The 18,755-nt window shown below is 49.1% G+C and overlaps 7 protein-coding genes across 7 annotated transcripts; 4 read left to right on the top strand and 3 right to left on the bottom strand.

Annotated features, from left to right (window-relative positions):
• Positions 1 to 1,190: 1,190 nt before the first annotated feature.
• On the top strand, positions 1,191 to 8,337 carry N7483_001375 (CCR4-NOT core subunit CDC39; the record flags this gene model as incomplete). Its single annotated transcript, XM_057084812.1, has 6 exons — positions 1,191 to 1,605; positions 1,692 to 1,846; positions 1,910 to 2,234; positions 2,300 to 3,625; positions 3,666 to 8,176; positions 8,272 to 8,337. 6 exons carry the CDS (start codon positions 1,191 to 1,193, stop codon positions 8,335 to 8,337), a joined length of 6,798 nt encoding a protein of 2,265 aa, XP_056950961.1.
• Positions 8,338 to 8,846: 509 nt separating this feature from the next.
• N7483_001374 (seipin) lies at positions 8,847 to 10,104 on the top strand (the record flags this gene model as incomplete). The annotated part of the gene is made up of 4 exons (XM_057084811.1): positions 8,847 to 8,915; positions 8,971 to 9,155; positions 9,213 to 9,668; positions 9,729 to 10,104. The coding sequence occupies 4 exons, from the start codon at positions 8,847 to 8,849 to the stop codon at positions 10,102 to 10,104; spliced, it is 1,086 nt and encodes a 361-aa protein (XP_056950960.1).
• Positions 10,105 to 10,318: 214 nt separating this feature from the next.
• N7483_001373 (uncharacterized protein) lies at positions 10,319 to 12,931 on the top strand (the record flags this gene model as incomplete). The annotated part of the gene is made up of 4 exons (XM_057084810.1): positions 10,319 to 10,330; positions 10,396 to 11,300; positions 11,366 to 11,425; positions 11,644 to 12,931. The coding sequence occupies 4 exons, from the start codon at positions 10,319 to 10,321 to the stop codon at positions 12,929 to 12,931; spliced, it is 2,265 nt and encodes a 754-aa protein (XP_056950959.1).
• Positions 12,932 to 13,450: 519 nt separating this feature from the next.
• N7483_001372 (RraA family protein) lies at positions 13,451 to 14,247 on the bottom strand (the record flags this gene model as incomplete). Its single annotated transcript, XM_057084809.1, has 3 exons — positions 13,451 to 13,720; positions 13,795 to 14,172; positions 14,194 to 14,247. 3 exons carry the CDS (start codon positions 14,245 to 14,247, stop codon positions 13,451 to 13,453), a joined length of 702 nt encoding a protein of 233 aa, XP_056950958.1.
• Positions 14,248 to 14,572: 325 nt separating this feature from the next.
• Positions 14,573 to 15,256, top strand: N7483_001371 (GNAT family N-acetyltransferase; the record flags this gene model as incomplete). The annotated part of the gene is made up of 1 exon (XM_057084808.1): positions 14,573 to 15,256. The coding sequence occupies one exon, from the start codon at positions 14,573 to 14,575 to the stop codon at positions 15,254 to 15,256; it is 684 nt and encodes a 227-aa protein (XP_056950957.1).
• Positions 15,257 to 15,563: 307 nt separating this feature from the next.
• On the bottom strand, positions 15,564 to 16,794 carry N7483_001370 (uncharacterized protein; the record flags this gene model as incomplete). Its single annotated transcript, XM_057084807.1, has 3 exons — positions 15,564 to 16,000; positions 16,060 to 16,346; positions 16,403 to 16,794. 3 exons carry the CDS (start codon positions 16,792 to 16,794, stop codon positions 15,564 to 15,566), a joined length of 1,116 nt encoding a protein of 371 aa, XP_056950956.1.
• Positions 16,795 to 17,201: 407 nt separating this feature from the next.
• Positions 17,202 to 18,548, bottom strand: pex14 (putative peroxisomal membrane anchor protein (Pex14); the record flags this gene model as incomplete). The annotated part of the gene is made up of 5 exons (XM_057084806.1): positions 17,202 to 17,930; positions 17,986 to 18,070; positions 18,132 to 18,390; positions 18,453 to 18,459; positions 18,516 to 18,548. 5 exons carry the CDS (start codon positions 18,546 to 18,548, stop codon positions 17,202 to 17,204), a joined length of 1,113 nt encoding a protein of 370 aa, XP_056950955.1.
• Between the last annotated feature and the right edge of the window lie 207 nt (positions 18,549 to 18,755).

The following is an 18,755-nucleotide window of genomic DNA, read 5'->3' as shown; positions in this document are numbered from 1 at the left end:
TCTGGTGATGAATTCAAGTTGTACTCCTGTCAGTCGAAGAGTTAAAAAACAATATTGATTAGGCAAACCTATACTCCATGAATAACTCTCATGCTCTGGAATACTCCAGTAGGGTCACGTATTGATCCACATGTCCACGGGTGTATACAAACAACCTCCAGGGTGTGTTAACACTGCATATACAGTGGACGTTCCCACTGGCAAGTATCAACTATTAGTCACCTGACCAAGGAAAGAAAACAGCCAGCGCCTTTTTTTCTAGTTTAACCATGATATAATTACTAGTGGTCCGGCATATCGATTTCGCGGACCTGAGTCCGTTCCAAGGCCAACATTGAATATGAATCCCTACAGGGTATCCTGCCATCCAATCACATAATACAAAATAGTATCGGTATCCAAGCATTTGAAGAGTGAGAATAAGAATTACTTCCTGCCAGTGGTGAAAGATAGGCCTGGGAGAAACATGCCCAGGTGGTACTAGTAGGTAATCGGCTATGCCTGAGATACTTATATCACCATAAGCAAGATTGATCAACAGACTGATATGAGAGTATGAGTGGCAAGTATGGCTCGAGTACCTGTGCAGAGAACTGAAAGTAATTACAGAATCCTATGTATGAGGCAATTGCAAGTATTGTGATCTATCAAGTAGGAAATCTGCAGCGTCCATAAACCCGGGGAAAATCCACTTCAAGGCGGGACACTTAATGACTCAGCACATACAAACGGCCCCCAAGGGTCAGGTGACTAGTGTAGTTGGGAAAGGGACCATTATGCAACATTGTGAAAAGAGGTGATCTTGAATTTAAAGGATCTCCTCAATTTGCAATCTACTTGAAGATTACTAAAATATTCTTACTGTCTTTTTCCACTAAAAAAATGACGTGGCGTGGGTAAAAACTTTTAAGTAACATGCCCAACTTGAACTCTGTGCAAGCCCAAGCTCCCTCGTGACACCTGAGGCAACCACACTTCCGACACCTCGCACCTTAACGCACCATTCCAACCTCTCCTCCATCGCCATTCTCCCATTTCACCCCCTCCAACATTTCCTTTCTCAACCCCTCTCGATCTCCCTCACATTGCCTCATCTCGCTGACGATCGGTCTTTTCGGTCGTGTCCACCGCGCCCGCCCGCTTAAAAATCTGTCGTTGGACCCTCCAGATCAAATGATCGCGTCTCCTAGATGACCTTCCCTCCCCCTCACCCTTCCGCCCAATCGTCGATTGCTTCTGGCACCGATAAACCTTCTTCGACCAGGACTGAGATTGGTGCCTGGGGTCGGTCCGCGTCGCAGTCCGGCATTCGTCGTGGGTTGACTCCTCTCGCGACCAACCTCTCCTCCTCCACCGCTCCCTCTGTCTCTTCCCGGGGCTTGGACGCAGGCCCTGGGGTTTCTACACCATCCTCCTTCTCTGCGGTTCTGAGTTCTACAAGGGGTCTCTCAGGAGGTAGCCCCAAGCCCACACCGTCTCCATTCACCTCACTGCAGGCTGCGCAGCAGCAAGCCCAGTCACTTTCGTCGCCTAAGTTTCGGGCGCACACCCCATCAGCTGGGTCCTATTTCGCCTCAGCAACAAGCTCCATCACGGGTGGTGGAGGTTCTGGGGAGGCGGTGGGCCGGGTTCTTCCAGAGGTGTCGCCTTTTCACCACTGTCATCCGGCACAACTGTGAATTCACCCACAGGCTTCGCTTCAGACAAGCCTGGATCGGCGGCTGCACATTCAAGCCAGTCGTCCCTCACCAAGATTTCAATTGCGCAGGTTTTCCTTCTGCTGGACTCAATTACCGAGAAAGAAGGAAAGGAAAAGTGGGAGACAAAGGCTGCTCAGATACACAAGGTAAATTTGGATTTCACTCGATTCATATGCCAGAGCAAAAGTTAACAACATTCCTTCTTCTAGCTCGTGACATCGAACGGCATGGAGGTCTTCTCGAAATACTTCCGGCGCCTTCTCACCGGGAATGCGCCTCAGATTTTCCCTGGTGTGAACAAGTCCGTCGAGAATGCGGGCAACTACCCTCTTCTCGTACAAGAGATGCAAAAAGTGTCCTCGGACATTGAGCAGTCTCAGAAGATTGCAGAGACGGTAGACACCTCAGAGGGTGACATCTTCCGCGATTTTGATCTGTCCACCTTCTTGGACCACTTCCGTCTTGATCCTATCGTGAAGGTTGCACTCACTTTGGCTTTCAAGATGACAAACAAGTCTGATCTTCGGGCCAAGGGTAAGTCCTCGCATTTGAATTTAATAACCAAGAACTATCACTGACATCATTCTTTTCGAATCTAGCTGATGCAATTCTCTCCAACTCCATTAACCCCTTCCTCCAAAGTCTTGCCAATCCCTCCGAAACAACCAAGGATTTCCATAATTCCTTCCTTGGAATGACCATCGAACGATTCATTCTCTACCCTCCCCGCAATTTCACCGAAGATGTCAAGGGGAAGCTGGTCTACGCAGCGAATCTGCGGTTCCAAAAGCTTGGGCTGGATGTTCCATTCGAGGTTTGCTCTGCTTTGCAGATGTTCAATTTTGTGAATCCTCGCTATACCCTCGTCAGACAACTTCATTTAAAGGGTCCTCGCGCAACTGCCAATGTTGATACAATCACTGAAGTGATCAATGCGGTGGGCCCCGATAGTTGGAATGAAGAAAATCTTGCCAGTGCTCTTCTTTTCATGGTTCTATCTCAGTACTGGCAACAATTCTCGCTCGAGACTCTGATCAGTGCTTACTCCGAGAAGCAACCAAATTTGGCATTGGTGTTCCGATGCTTCGACCGAGAGGGCTTGCGAGTGGAACCGAAGCAGTTCGAAAAGTTGTATACTGCAATCTCCGCTATCGCTGCTGACGATACGTCAGCTGACCTCCAGAAGCTTTGGGGTGGTGAATGGGAACATCAAGATACTCAAATCTCATTCTTGACCGCTTTTGTCGCCTCGCGAACCGATGCCTCGAAGCTTCAAAACTTCCGTGCTACATTCACCGCAGAATTCTTCGATGACGCACCTGACACAGTCAAAGTGCAGGGAGAGCGCGCATGCCTATCTCCTCTCCGGTCCATGGATGCAGTGAAGGCCATCTTTGACCTAGCTCTACTTTCTCAGAACTCTTGGGCTGCCAAGGAAAGTCAACTTCTGATCAAGGCGGTGGTGCAGTATGACCTGCCGGTCTTCCTTATTTCAGCCTTGGCTATTCCACAGCCGTGGTCTACTGTCCAGCAGAGCTTCGTCCTGCGAACTTTTGTTGTTTTTATTTCGAAGCAAGAAGAGGGTTACCAGCTGGGTCTTCACGGCGCCTGGCGTCAGGACCGCCAGTGGGTTGCTGAGCAGTTGTTTGCAGCTTTCAGCCAAGATCCCACCTCCACCACGATGATTTATGAGCATGCTGTTAGTTTCGGTTGGCTTGAATATCTCCTCGGTTTCAGCAACGGTCTTGCTTTGGATCTTGCTTGCCTGTGCGACCGCAGAGGTCCATTTGACCTTGGTCAATGGATTCGAAACACCGCGCAGAAGGGTCAACTTGATATGGGTGGTCTTTTGTCAAAGTTCTTGAGAATTAAGGCCGAGGACGAACTTCACGTGCAACGAAAGGAACAACCTGCCCCCCCAGATGGTCAGCCTTTCAGTGAAGACAGTCTACACTCTGCTTTCAGTACTGGAGGAATTTGTTGGTGATCGTGAGAACCTCACGCCTGTTCAACGTATCTGTATCCAAACATACCCTCGCTTAATCAACTACGGCGAGGGCTATGACGATATCATTGATACCAGTGGTGCAAACGGCAATGCCCTCCCTGATGTGATTGATAAGCAGATGCAGGCGCTGTTTGGCAAAATGTACCACGATGAGTTGTCGCTCAGAGAGATGCTGGAGCTGATGCGTCAGTACAAGTCTTCCCACGAGCCTGAGGAGCAAGAGCTCTTTGCTTGTATGGTGCATGGTCTCATTGATGAGTATCATTGCTATCATGAATACCCTCTTGACGCTCTTACGAAAACGGCTGTTATGTTCGGTGGTATCATCAACTTTAGACTGGTCGATGGAATTACGCTCAAGGTTGGTCTTGGTATGATCCTGGAAGCTGTGAGAGAGCATGAAGTACACAACCCAATGTTCAAGTTTGGTGTGGAGGCGATTGAACAGCTCATGGATCGTCTGTCAGAGTGGGCTGGTTTCTGCCATCTTCTACTTCAAATCCCCACCCTGCAGGGCACGCCCATCTTCCAGAAGGCCGAGGAAGTTCTGCGGGCTAAAGGCAAGGAGGTTGTTGATGGTGAGGCCGAAAAATGGAACATACGACCCTCTCCCCTGCCAAATGGAGATAGTGATGATCGCTCCGTCGATGGCAACCCCTTCAAGTTCCGCTCTGTCTCGATAGACCCACCACTTCGGTCAGCGCTTTACCACGATCCTGATGAGGATATTCAAGACAAGATTCTGTTTGTTTTGAACAACGTTTCTGAGCAGAACATTGAGGAAAAGCTGGAGGACCTTCGCGAGGTCCTACGTGACCAGCATCACCAATGGTTTGCGGCATACCTGGTTGAAGAGCGTGCCAAATTACAGCCCAACTTTCAACAGCTCTATCTTGATCTTCTCGATCGCATTGGAGACAAGATTCTTTGGGCTGAGGTCCTCAGAGAGACCTATGTCAGCCTGTCCAAGTTGCTGAATTCCGATTCTACCATGACTTCATCTACTGATCGCAGTCATCTCAAAAACCTTGGTGCTTGGCTAGGCTCTCTGACAATCGCCAAAGACAAGCCAGTGAAGCACAAGAATATCTTCTTCAAGGGCTTGCTCTTGGAAGGTTACGATGCACAACGACTCATGGTGACAATCCCATTCACTTGCAAGGTCCTTGTCCAGGCTACTAAGTCAACCATCTTCAAACCACCTAACCCCTGGTTGATGGATATTCTTGGTCTTTTGCTGGAGCTTTATCATTTTGCTGAGTTGAAACTCAACCTCAAGTTTGAGATTGAAGTTCTCTGCAAGGATCTTGACCTTGACCATAAGACTGTCGAGCCAGCTATCATCATCCGTGAACGTTCTGTTCGGGTTGAAGAGTTGCCGGCCACTACCAGCATGCCTGAGGGACTGGAAGCGTTCGAGGACATGGGCCTCACATCCATCAACCAAGGCATCCGAAATGAACGATTGTCGCCTGCCGCCATCATGTCAACCCTGCCAAGTCTCGATAAGATTCTTGTCTTGCCTCCGTCAGCGAGCACCATGGTGGATCCTACCGTTCTTCGACAAATCGTTACCACTGCGGTAGAGCGTGCTATTGCAGAGATCATCACTCCTGTTGTGGAACGGTCAGTCACTATTGCCTCCATCTCCACCATTCAGCTTGTCTCCAAAGATTTCGCGATGGAGCCCGACGAGGAGAAGGTGCGTCATGCTGCTGGTATCATGGCCCGTCAGCTCGCGGGCAGCCTTGCTCTGGTCACTTGCAAAGAGCCACTGAAGGTCAGCATGACCAATTACATTCGCATGATCCAGCAGGACTACTCAGACCAGCCTATGCCTGAGGGCTTGATTCTGATGTGCGTCAATGATAATTTGGATGCGGCATGCGGCATCGTGGAGAAGGCCGCTGAAGAGAAGTCATTACCTGAGATCGAGAAGATGATCGAATCTCAGGTTGAGGCACGACGACGCCACCATGCTACCCGACCCAATGAGCCGTTTATTGATCCATCAATGAACCGCTGGGGTCTGTTTATCCCGGAGCCTTATCGCCAAGGAGCAGGTGGCCTGAACAAGGAGCAGATCGCCATCTATGAAGAGTTTGCCCGCCAGTCACGAGGTACCGCGGCTGCTCTCCCCCAAAATGTTCCGGCCGATGCTGGTCGCCAGCTTCCTGATGTTTTGCAAGAGGCGTACCCAGCCATCCCCAACCTTTCAACGCCAGCTGAGCAACCTGCAATTCCTCATAGAACTCCTCAGGCGCAAGCTGTGTCTCAGATCGGTGGCGTGCACACCAACGGCTTCCTTGAGGCCCAAAGTCCACGAGAGAAGATTGAGTCTCTGATTGCAGATCTTCAGCAGGCTACTCGTGATGCCTCCGAGGACCGTGTCAGAGACCTTGGACGGGACAGCAATGTCCTCCAAGAGTACAACACCACTCTACGTACTATCTTGGGCTCACCAAATGGCGAAGAGCTTGCACGAATTACTGCTCTTACAGTTTGCAGCACTCTGTACTCTCAATCATCGGCCCCATTGGAGCTTGAAGTTCTTGTGCACTTGCTTGCCAAACTTTGCGACATGTCCACATTGATCTCACGTTACACGTGGGCACTCTTAGCAGAGCTTGAGGACGAGCACATGTTCAATGTTCCAGTCACCGTTGCTCTTATCGACGCTGGCCTGTTGGATATTCGTCGTGTCGATATGGTGTTGACTCGTCTTATCTTGCAGAAGGACCTCCGCGCTTTGGAGTTGCTTGATAATCTGATGACTCGTGTGCTAATGAACGACGAGCCAGCAGCCCTACGATCAGACTTCTCTGGCAGTCTCGAGGCTATGAGCCAATGGCTTGTCGAGGAGCCAAACCTACCTCCCGCCTTGGAGATTATTCGCAAGCTCCGCGACTGCGGCATTCCTGAAGTTGTTGCCTCTCTTCTGAGCGACCTTGCCAGAACCAAGCGAGATCAAATGGAGTATATTTTTAACGAGTGGATTGGCATCTACAAAGCCTCCGGTGCCACCGACCGAACCTATCACTCGTTCCTCCAGGACATGCATAGCCGTCAAGTCATGAACAGTCCTGAAGACTCTGCCCTGTTTTTCCGTCTCAGCATCGATATGTCCGTCGGCATGTTTGAGCACGAATCTCAGAACCCACACGGCAGCCTTGATGAAGCATTCTTACACATCGACGCGCTCGCAAAGCTCGTGGTTCTGCTTGTCAAGTTCCAAGGCGAGAGCAATGGCGCCGTGAAGGCCGATAAGGCTGCATACTTCAGCTCCATTCTTTCATCTCTCGTCCTTGTTCTCAATCATCACGCAGTCATGCGCGGTGAGGCATTTAACCAGCGTGTCTTCTTCCGATTATTCTCCAGCATTCTCTGTGAATACTCAGTGGCTGGATTCCAGAACCACGAGGAACACAAGGGCATGATCTTCGCCATGGCCCAACGACTCCTGTCTTTGCAACCCCGATATGTACCTGGGTTTGTTTATGGCTGGTTGTCCTTGGTTTCACACCGCGTCTTCATGTCAGATATGCTCAATATGGAAGACCGAGCCGGCTGGGCACCTTACTGCGAAATCATGCAGGCCTTGCTCTCCTACATTGGCGAGCAACTCAAGGCAGCCAACATCACATACGTCGCTAAGGACCTGTACAAGGGCGTTCTTCGCATTTTGCTCATTCTGCACCACGACTTCCCCGAGTTTGTGGCTGAGAACCACTTCCAGTTCTGCAATGTGATTCCTGCTCACTGCGCTCAGCTCCGCAACCTGGTCCTCAGCGCCTACCCATCATCTTTCCATAAACTCCCGGATCCTTTCCGCGAGGGCCTGAAGGTTGAGCGTATTGAAGAGATGCGGGAGATCCCCCAGATTGCAGGAGATATTACCGCTCCACTGGAGCAGGCAAACATCAAGAATGTCGTGGACAATATTCTCCTCAGCAACAATATCACCGACGGTGCCGTGCAACAGCTTTACAACGCCGTCATGGATCCGGAAACCACCGACACCGCTCTCTTCTATGCCCCTATTAATGTCGACGTCGTTCTTGTGAATGCGCTTGTCTTGTACATTGGCCAACAAGCTGTCGAGGAGCAAGCTTCCAAGAGCAATACCCGCAGCGCATTCGAGAACTCCACTCACGCAGCTCTTCTTGAGAAGCTTTCACAGATCATGCAGCCGGAGGCTCGCTACTACCTGCTGAGTGCCATGGCCAACCAGCTTCGGTACCCCAATAGCCACACTTACTTCTTTAGCTTCACCATCCTCCGTCTCTTTGGCGTGGAATACTCCGAACAAGATGATTCGGACATTCGCCAGCAAATCATTCGTGTGCTTTTGGAACGACTCATCGTCCACCGTCCTCACCCATGGGGCTTGATCATCACTCTGCAGGAGCTGCTCCAAAACCGCAGCTACTCTTTCTTCCGCCTTCCCTTCATCCAGGCGGCCCCTGAGGTATGGATTCCTATGTTACGCTCCACCTTTGAGTTCTAAAGAGAGAAAAAATCTATTTCAATATCAAAATCAGAAAGTTAACACCCCTGCGACAGATTGGTCGCCTCTTCGATGCCCTCCTTCAGCATATTCAGCAACAGAGCCCTCGTCCACTGGCTTAAAAAGCCGAACTTCTCACTCCTCTCCGACCATTTTCGCAGTGCAACACCGCACTGTGCTCATTGTATTTTTCTTCTTGTGCTTTCTTTTTATTTTACGGGGTCCATTGCTTTCACGTTCTATTTATTATGTCTCATGTTACGGCTGGGATTTGCCATGGGGACGGTATGCATATTTCCTATTCGTCACGATTTCCGCATGACCTGAGATACTACGATACTATTTTCGCGTTCCAAGGCTGCTCGCGACCTGTAATGATAAGAGCGTAAAAGCTGGAGTTTATGGGATCTGCATTGGCGGCTGGGGATTCCTAATCATAGCTATTACATTCTTACTCCTCTGTTCAAGTGCTCGTAAATTTTAATATGTAGTAGAAATCCTGGAGTCATAGGTGTACTCCGTACTGTGACCTCATAGATAGCAGAGCTGCGATAAGGTTGATTAGATCTCTCTAGTATTCTGCCGAGGAACTTGTTTTGTACCCTTTTACCCCCCTCGTCACATATCGACAATGGCGGATTCAGACTACACAGATGATGAGTTGGCGTATGAGGGTCCCTCCTCTCAATCCGTTATTTGGGTTAGTTTCTTCTATTGGAAGCTCAGCCTGTTCATTAGTGTCTAACACCAAATAGGACGCGCTTTGGACGCCGTTCCGCGTACTGTTCTCCAAGACAGCTCTCCGCATATACCTGAATACCCTATTATTTATCGGTGCCACTATATTTATAGTGGGAATTGCTGGGATCGCATACATGCTTTTCTACTTCACATTTATTCCTACGGTCGGTGTGGATCGAGAAGTGCATTTACAATTTGGGTATGCGCGCTTGTCTGAATCCAGTGCTGGTCATTTGTTGACCTCCTATATGAATAGCGATGGACACCCTTGGGGACTAGCCTCTCTCGACTCCGAATTCGTTTCTTCTCAGCCCTACGATATCGCTGTTGCCCTAGACCTTCCTCGAACCCCATCCAATCTCGACGCGGGGAACTTTATGGTCGATCTTACACTCTACTCCCGCCGAACTAGCTCCGTGCTACCCACCTCCAGTGGCTCCTTAACCCCCATCTCGCAATCGCGTCGATCCGCGATCCTCACATACAGCTCGCCATTGGTAGACGTTGCTCGACGGATGGCTCGTCTACCTCTTTATGTCCTTGGCTGGCGTAGAGAGGCCGAGTTTTTAGAGGTTCCGATGATGGATAAGCTGGAATTCGCACGTGGTGCACAGAATCTTCCACAGAGCCTGCGTCTTGAGATTCACAGTGATACTAAATTACAGATTTACTCCGCGCGAGTCGAATTCCGGGCACGGTTCACCGGACTCAGGTAATTATCCTCCTTATTGGTAAAATGTTATTTGAGAATGGTGGCTGACTGTCATTACAGGTGGTTTATGTACCGCTGGAAGCTTACCTCTTTCGTCGTGTTCAGTTCTTTGTTCTGGACGGTATCGATGTCTACGGCTAGCTTAATCTGGTTCGTATTAAGCTCCTTGAAGCCCGAATCTACATCCACGGATGAAATCAAAGACGAAGAGCAAGATCTTATCAAAGATGAGCCTGTTACCGAAGAAAGTGAATCACTATTCAGTGAAAGCTTTAAAATCAAAAAGGAGCAGCCAGAGGAACAGGCCAGTAGCTCTTCTTTACTACAGAGCTATAAGGCTGACAGTGATGAGGGAGGTATGGGTTCTGGACTAGAGAGCTCAGAGGCGCAAGGAGTCCAGAAACGAAGGAGTCGCTTAACGGAATATGACAGCTAGATCATGATCATGATAACTGCTTTGATAATGTTTTATATTTCTTGCGTTCAAGTTATATGTTCTGTATACCCTAGCTTCTACCTATATTTGAATGATGTAAATCCCGTGCAGATTTGCAGTTCCGATAACAAGCGATAAAAAGCGCCCCGCGTATGGGAAACCTCCGATTTCTTCCCCTTCATCCCCTCATATCCCCAATTGATCAGTATTCAACATGCATATTCTGGTCCGCATCTACTTTTCTTAATGGAATATAAGAAGATTATCCTCGAGCTAACGAATCTGGAATAGGTCACCAACGACGACGGCCCTCCGTCGAATCAGTCGTCGCCCTACGTTCACTCGCTCGTCCATTCGCTCCAGTCTGCTGGACATACCGTTTCGGTTGTTCTCCCACACCAACAGCGATCATGGATTGGTAAAGCGCATATGGTCGGGGCCTCTGTGAAACCAACCTACTTTCGACCAGGCACCCTGCACCAGGAAGATGGAACTATACACCACCTACCGCTGGGTAGCAATGGCGAGCCCAACGACGGTGGTGACGAATGGATCTTAATCGATTCGACCCCAGCAAGTTGCGTTCAGATCGGTCTCTTCCACTATTTCAAGGATCGAGGTCCGATCGATGTCGTTGTTTCAGGTCCAAACTACGGCCGTAATAGCACTGCATTGTTCGCTTTATCCAGTGGAACCATTGGCGGTGCTATGGAAGGTGCTGTCTGTGGGAAGCCCTCAATCGCCTTGTCATACGCTTTCAGCTCTCGGAACCATGATCCTGTTATCATTGCAGAGGCTTCCGAGCACTCTGTTAAGCTGATTGAGTACCTCTGCGCCAACTGGGCGGATGGTGTGGATCTCTATAGCGTCAATGTTCCTCTGGAACCTGGCGTTAGCAAGAACAAGATTCTCTATACCGACATGCTGCTGAATAAGTGGAAGTCTGGTAGCTGTTTCGAGGCAGCTGATCCTGCTACCAGTGACGACCCGGAGCTAGAGGAACAGCGCATTCGCATGCAGAGCGAGCTGGAGGGACAGAATGTTGGTGCTAATGCCACTAATGGAAATGAGTCTGGTCCCTCACGATTCCAGCATAAGCACTTTAAGTGGGCGCCAAATCTACAGGATGTTTACCGCAGTGTTGAGGAAAGCGCACCCGGAAATGACGGCTGGGCCGTCAAAGAACAAATGACTAGGTAAGTACCATGGATTATAGACATCTTTCATTTAATGCGATCTAAGTTGACTTGTCTTGCTGTAGTGTTACACCCTTGAAGGCTTGTTTCATGCATTCGCCCGGCATCACGGGTGAGATTACGCTGTGAGTGGAGATTATGACATGATGGCTATGACGATCTTTTTGTTTCAGACATACGGGTCCATGTGCTTTTAGATATCTGGCATAGCTGATAGACACCATGTTCCCCCTATTCCCATTGTTATTTGAGTTTGCTTTATCCCCCGAAATTTTTTATTTTCTGCATCGCAATTGATCTTCACTTTCGAGAAACGGTTCTGATAGAGTGGTGGTTCTTGTAGATCAGATAATCAGTCTACGGTGAGCCAACCCCAGTTGTACTCCATCATCGACTGTGACGTGCCCTATGTTGGTGAACTCGTGGAAAAGGCACTAGCCCGTCGTCTGGGAGATGCTGCTCGTTCCCAACGCATCTCATCCATTTGCGAGCTCCCCGAATCTTCGGCGCCAGTGTTTCAGTATCGCGAATACGAGCGCCTCGACTTTGAGCATATGCTCTCAAGATCATCCACCTCCCTTGGAAACGCATACATTATCCGAAAGGCTCTGATCCGCAAACACTATCTCTCAAATACTGTTGCCAACTGGATTTCCAAGCACCCGGATAGTGTTTTAAAGAACCACTTCAAGCCCGCTTTTGATTTCGAGTTAGACTATGCCGAGTTCCTCGACGAAGCTCTTCTGGAGGCTTACGAACTCAACGAGAGCCTAGCAAAGAACGAAGAGCTTCCTGAATCCGAAAAGGAATGGTGGATTCTTAAGCCTGGCATGAGTGATCGAGGCCAAGGAATCCGTCTATTCAACAGCGAAGCGCAACTTCAAGAGATTTTTGAAGAGTGGGAAGAGGACTCAGACGATGAGCAGAGCGGTTCTGAGAAAGAGGATGATGAAGACGCACCTCATGATAATGGCGTCGTCACATCCCAACTCCGTCATTTCATTGCCCAGCCCTACATCGACCCACCACTTCTCCTACCCTCTTCTTCAAACCGGAAATTCCACATCCGTACCTATGTCCTCGCTACCGGTTCATTGAAGGTCTACGTTTTCAAGGAGATGCTGGCCCTCTTTGCTGCAAAGGCCTACTGTGCACCTCATGAAGGAGAGGACGAAGTCCAAGACTTGGCTCGCCATCTCACGAATACCTGTTTCCAAGAAGGCGGCAGTTCCAATGAGGGTAGCGTTCGCCGATTCTGGGATCTAGATCATCATGTTCCCGGTCTAGCACCAGAGTGGAAAGGGCAGATTTTCGACCAGATCTGTGCTGTCACAGGTGAGGTATTCGAAGCTGCTGCTCGAGGCATGATGGTTCATTTCCAGACTTTACCAAATGCTTTTGAGCTCTTTGGTGTTGATTTCTTGGTTGACAGTACTGGATGTGCCTGGCTATTGGAGATGAATGCGTTCCCTGATTTCGCGCAGACTGGTGAGGATCTTAAGGAAGTTGTTGTTGGTCGATTGTTTGAAGAGACGATTGATGTGGCTGTGAAGCCGTTCTTTGGACTTGGTGAGTATGAGGGAGAAGATATGAAGTTGGTGGCGGATTTGGATTTGGGAAGAAAAGCATAAATGGATCATAGTATTCTATAGAAATTCAAAAGTTAGTCTTAGGCAGGTTTGCCTGCCATTGAGATCATTTGCTTTCACTCTAGAGATTGAAATGTTGGCGGAACACATACATGAAGCATAAGGGGACTCGAGTTGTATTGCCATGGCTCCTACTAGTAGTAGCAGGATGAAGCTACAAGTATGAGTACAATTTCGAGTCTATTTCTTCCAAGTCATTCTTCTCCTACTCATTCTGCATACTTCCAATAAACCTTTCCGAATCCTTCAAACGATCGCCGAGCTGTACGAAAAACCGTTCCAGCCGCTAACTCGCCAGAGGTATCAAAGTTTGCAGCTCTGGTGAATGCGATGAGACCTTGATCGCATCCCGTCTGGTATGAGATGTAGTCTACAGGAGAACACTTAGAAGTTCTAGTCATGCTATATCAAGCTTTGTGTTGATAGTTTATCCTTCCTCAAGCTCTTTCACACACTGGAGGCACATCATAGATGTTAAATTTGATGCTGATAGCAAGTAAACTACTTGCGTAGTCGTTCGATAGTTGCGCCCAAAGGCTCACCCGCTCGGAGAGCCTTCATAGTCTTCTCATCAATCTCAAATCTCTCTGCGCATATCTCTACGACTTGCTCAAGTAATGATGGCGGCACAACAACCACGCCATTCTCATCACCAACCAGGATATCCTTCGGGTAGACCCAGAGGTCTCCCTTGAACTGAAGTGGGACATCGATCTCAGAGGCACGCGTGAATGTATTTGATCCAAGAACAGCTGTACCTCGAGCAAAGACCTGTTCCTGGGGTCAGTTATTTCTATCATGATTGGAGAGATGTTCTGAGAAGATGCCCAAGTGTGAATGCCTACCGGGAATCCCATATCGCGATGCTCCTGTGCATCCCTCATACGGCCATCAACCATGACACCTAAGCTACCAAGCATCTGAGCTCGGATTGACATTAAACCACCCCAACAAGCAGAGGATAGACCCTTGGGTTGCTGGATATACATGATATGGCCCTCTTTGTTTGCGTCTGCAAAATGCAATGGCGGCGTGGGACCAGGACTATTCGTCTCTACCATCTTGACAGTGATAGCAGGTCCATAGATGCTAGTCCCCCCACCAGGAGAGTACATCTTCAGACCATCTAGAAAGCCGCCATATGGTTGTTTGAGCTTCACGAGCGCGTCGCCAATCTGAGAGCCGTGGAAGAATTGTGTCAATGGTTTGGGGTTTTGGGTTTTCTGGATTCAGGTATTGCGTACATCGCAGGTTGTGAACCGTTTTAGGCCCTGGAAAGCCTTGGAAACCGTACTCATTTTGTTTTTTATGGATGTGCTGTTGATTCAAAGATCTAATCAAGGTTGAAGTTGTTATCGGATCCCGCTCGGCGCCGACGATCCACTGAGTCATGGTCCCCGAACAAAGACAACAATTACTAGTAGATTTCAACATACCTACACTAGATTGCAAAATCGGACAAATAAATAATACTCTATTGAATTGAGTCATTTCTGAATGCAACCCGAGTACAGTCTGGAGTCTGAGGTATAAATTCGTGGTTTCCACCTTCTTCGTCCCAGTTCCCTTGAATAGTTCAGCATCAACTTCCACTACACCACTGAACAACTCAAGTACTTGAAGATGACAAGACCAGTCGGACCAGCTGTGGATTCCTATCCTGCCAAACTACCACCATCAACCTCTTTTACAGGTCGCTCAGTTCGTCTCGAAAAGCTAGACCCCCGTCACACTGATGACCTGTACGAGGCCATTGGCCTGCCAGAGTACGGCGCGCTATGGAACTATATCGCCGATGGACCATTCCAAGACAAGGAAGCATTCATCCCATATATCGAACGAATCTCCAAGTCGCAAGATCCATATCTTTATGCTTTGATCGACCAAAAAAGCAACAAAGCTATGGGATTCTTCTCGCTCATGCGCATTGATCAGCCAAACCGCGTCGTCGAGATCGGCTTCGTGGTATTTTCACCTCTACTACAGCGCACAACCGCCGCAACAGAGGCCTTCTACCTCATTACCAGTACTGTGTTCAATGATCTGGGGTACCGACGCTTTGAGTGGAAGTGCAATGACCTGAATGAGGCTTCTAAGAAGGCTGCTGTCCGCTTTGGGTTCAAGCCGGAAGGTGTCTTTCGTCAGCATATGATAGTTAAAGGCCAGAATCGTGATACGGCCTGGTTTTCAATTCTTGACTCCGAGTGGCCTGCTTTGTCTGAGTCTTTTGAAAAGTGGTTGGATCCGCAGAATTTCGATGCTGAGGGAAAGCAGCGCTCTACACTGGTGGCTTTTCGGGGGAACTGATGAGTGATATGCCTTGGTATACCAGGCTTACCGCAAATATCAGGAGTTCTATCTAGCATGGATTGATTGTGAATCCTGGTAGTCTGGTGGTTCAAGTTTGTTGTAATTCAGATATAATGAAATTGCATCATCTATCTCACACTTGACTCAGTCTTGGGTTTAAAGGTCCACTGGCAGCTCTCATGAATCAAATCCCAGTCAGATTTTGGGAATATAGTACTAGTACGATTTGAACCATTTGAACCAAGCATCAAACGCTAAGGCATCCTTCCATAATCTAAATTGTTCAGCCAGCCAGTGGCAGAGCTCAACCAAAACGTTGCTTAGCCAACGTGTGCAACCAACCCATAGTCTCCTGCTCCTTCTCGCGATATTTCTGAGCGCGCTCCTCACGCTCTGCAGCCCGAGCTCGAAGAATCTCTTCTCTGCGAATCTCTCTTTCATTCTTCTTGCGCTGCTGCTGGTCCTTTTCTCTCTTCAGAGCAGCAAGATCATTATCTCCAGATCCCATCAAATCGGCCTCTGGCGCCGCTTCAGGTGATGCACCCCGAGCCTCCGCAAATGCGCGATTCGATGCTGCGGCTTCCCTCCGTTTCTCGAGTTGCCTCTCGCGTGTACCGGCTTCTGCGCGCGGCGCGACTTCCTCTTCATAACTCTTCATTTCAGCTTTACGAGCTCGCTTCTCATCTTGGTACCTTAGATCTGACTCTTTGCGCGCGGCAATGGCGTCCTCCATTTCGGTCTCTGTATGGATCTCATTAGTACACCATAAGTATTCGGCAAACTAGAAAGTTCACTCTTACCTCTTTTCAGTTCAAGATCTTGCATCCTTGGTATAGTCGGCCCGGAACGAGCCATCTGTCTTGAGGCATTGTGATGGGGAATTGACGGCCCGTATTCATCATCATCCTCATCATCGTCATCCTCTGCGACTGGTACTGTCTGGGCATTCTCGATATTCTGTCCACCACGGGAATAATCCGGTGAATTTCTCTCGCGTTGGGGAGGAGGTGGCCTTTCTGCCACAGATTGGCGCGCTTTTTCCAGGGTGGCGGGATCATACCAGCCTTCAGCTAGCTCTGCGCGATTCCTACAATAGCCGGTTAATAAGTGAAACGTTTACCGAGTAGCTATCGCAGGACGTACCACTTGTGAATAAAGCTCTTCCACCTGCCCTTAATCTCATCTTCTGATAAATCCTCAATGAATATTCCCTTCTGGATATCTAGATACATCGCGAACATAGGCGTAAAAACTTCCAGGTCTCGCCTTGTGAGCTCTCGCGCCTGCAAAGGTAGAACCACCGGCTTTGCATCCTTTTTGCTCTTGCGATCATGATGTTCTCGGTCTCGATCGTGTCGACGGTGGGGACGGTCACGGCCTGAGCTGTGTCTCTCTGATCGATGGGGTGAGCGCGAGCGATCGCGATGTCGGTGTCGGTGGGAATGCGAGCGTTCATGGTGGCTGCGATGATGGCGGCGCTCCCTATCTTGTGTGGACGGGGAATTGGATCGATGGGAGGGTCTTGGTGATGGCATTATGAAGGTAAAGATATTCGTTAAAGTATTCAGGTAAAGCTGAATCAAGTAATTTGTCTAGTTCAAGAATTCGGCGTTGGAGGTATATCAGTTATCCGGACCCACTCGGCCAATAATAGGCCTCAAAACTGCCCTTCCATGCTCATCTAGAATATCGACTGTGTCCATATAGTCAGTAATTGACATTAATTTAGTATCTATGTGGTGTACCAGAGAGCTATTATGGGCTCTAAATTATCCTCTTGAAATTTACCTGGGCAGTAACATGAACAGTGAGTTACAGGCAAAATTACAACTCAATATAGTACCTAGGTACAGGGTTAATGAATCAATGCGGTGTGATCATTACATCTAAGCGAACTTGAAAAGGTATCCATACAAGGTCCAGAGCGCCAATAATCCATATTCTAGCTAGATGGCGCACTCTGTTCAGTGGTATCAGCTGGCTTATCATCCGTAGTGGGGGTGCTTGACTGCGATGAGCTCTTGTTACGGTTCGCGGCAGCCATTTGCCACGCCGGAATAGAAGCAGAGCGGTTGAGTCGCGAAAATGGGCTGCTGTCTGTAGGAGGCGCATGAGTCGTTGTCTGGGTCTCCTGCTCTGGCGATGTCACGGTTGCTTGCAAGCCATTGGGGGCTGGAGTAGAGGAAGCGGCGGTGGTATCAGTCGGGACTGGTGGAGGTGTAGTAGTAGCTGGGGGAGTGGGAATTGAGCTTCCAAGGGTTCTACCAGCCAAAGGAGTGGTGCCACTGCCGCCCAAGCGGTTGCCCAGAAGAAGCTTAAGGCTCTTCAATTCAGTTCCAAGCGCCTTCAGCCGGTTCTCGTTGCCCTCTCGGGCACCCTCGAGGGCTTTGGGAATAGCATCCTTCAGGGACTTTACTTCATCACTAATCCGACGAGTCTCATCATCCCTGCGACGAGAAGATGTCTTCAAGTCTGCAACAAGGCTCTCAACATCCTTGAGGGCGGCATCCAGACGCTCAGTACGAGCATCCTCAGCAGCCTTCAAGGCTGCAGTATCGGTTGACAGCTGTTCAATGAGATCAAATGCCCGTGAAAACTGCTCATCAATATTCTCTTTATCCTGCTCTAGCTGAGGAGGGGTCGGTGGGGCGATTAATGGGGAAATGTATCGCTGAATTGGTCGATTAGCACTAATATTGAATAGTTGCGATATATAGGGCTCTTACCTTAGTGACAGTGTAAAGTCCATAGCCAACTCCTCCTACCACGGTCGCCATGATAAACCAGTCGCGCCAGTCACGCTTCGGTGGCCTGCTCTCCGGTTAGTAATCAATATGCACAGAGGGTAATTCAGGAGACGTCAAGCACATACTCAGGAGCCTGCCATTGGGCTTGGTTATATGGGGGATAGCCATATCCCTGGGGGGCTTGTGGTGGCGGCCGATAGGCAACTTGTTGTGAAGAAGGGGCTGGTAATGATGCGCCTGCAGCAGCGGCAGCAGCAGCAGCAGCAGGGTCCTCTCCTACGCGCGATAAGGCGAGATCGACTTCTTCTTGAGTGAGATTCTTCGATTGCAGAAATGCGACTCGTTTCTCAATAGGCGATGAGGCCACCGAAGGGTCTTGGAGAACTAATGGATTGTTAGCGAATAGTCTATCACGCGATGGGTCCACGGAGTGCGATTGATCGTACAGGTCACCTTAACAAAGATCAGTTAGCATCGCTTGACCTGAATCAAGAAAGGGGTGCACTTACAGCAGACGCAATTAGCTCCTCACGGGGAGCCATTATGAATAGTAAACTCGATCCAGGAGGATGTAAATGAAGAGAACCATGTAAGTGAAAGCGACCTTCATCGGCAATCGCCGTGGACCTCGGAACTCATGACCGCCAAGCTTCCCCACACCGAATCTGGGAAAGTCTCGTGATTGTGACCCCTTGTTTGCTGTGTTTGCACAATTTGGGTACCGCCTTCTCTATCCGGACTTGACCCGC

This window comes from Penicillium malachiteum (genome assembly GCF_028827825.1).
Source record: "Penicillium malachiteum strain IBT 17515 chromosome Unknown utg000001l:1.0-8184562.0:1.0-8186909.0, whole genome shotgun sequence".
NCBI classification, from domain to species: Eukaryota; Fungi; Ascomycota; class Eurotiomycetes; order Eurotiales; family Aspergillaceae; genus Penicillium; species Penicillium malachiteum.
The sequence above is the reverse complement of the archived record's forward strand: the minus strand, read 5'-3'. Positions and strand labels throughout refer to the sequence as shown.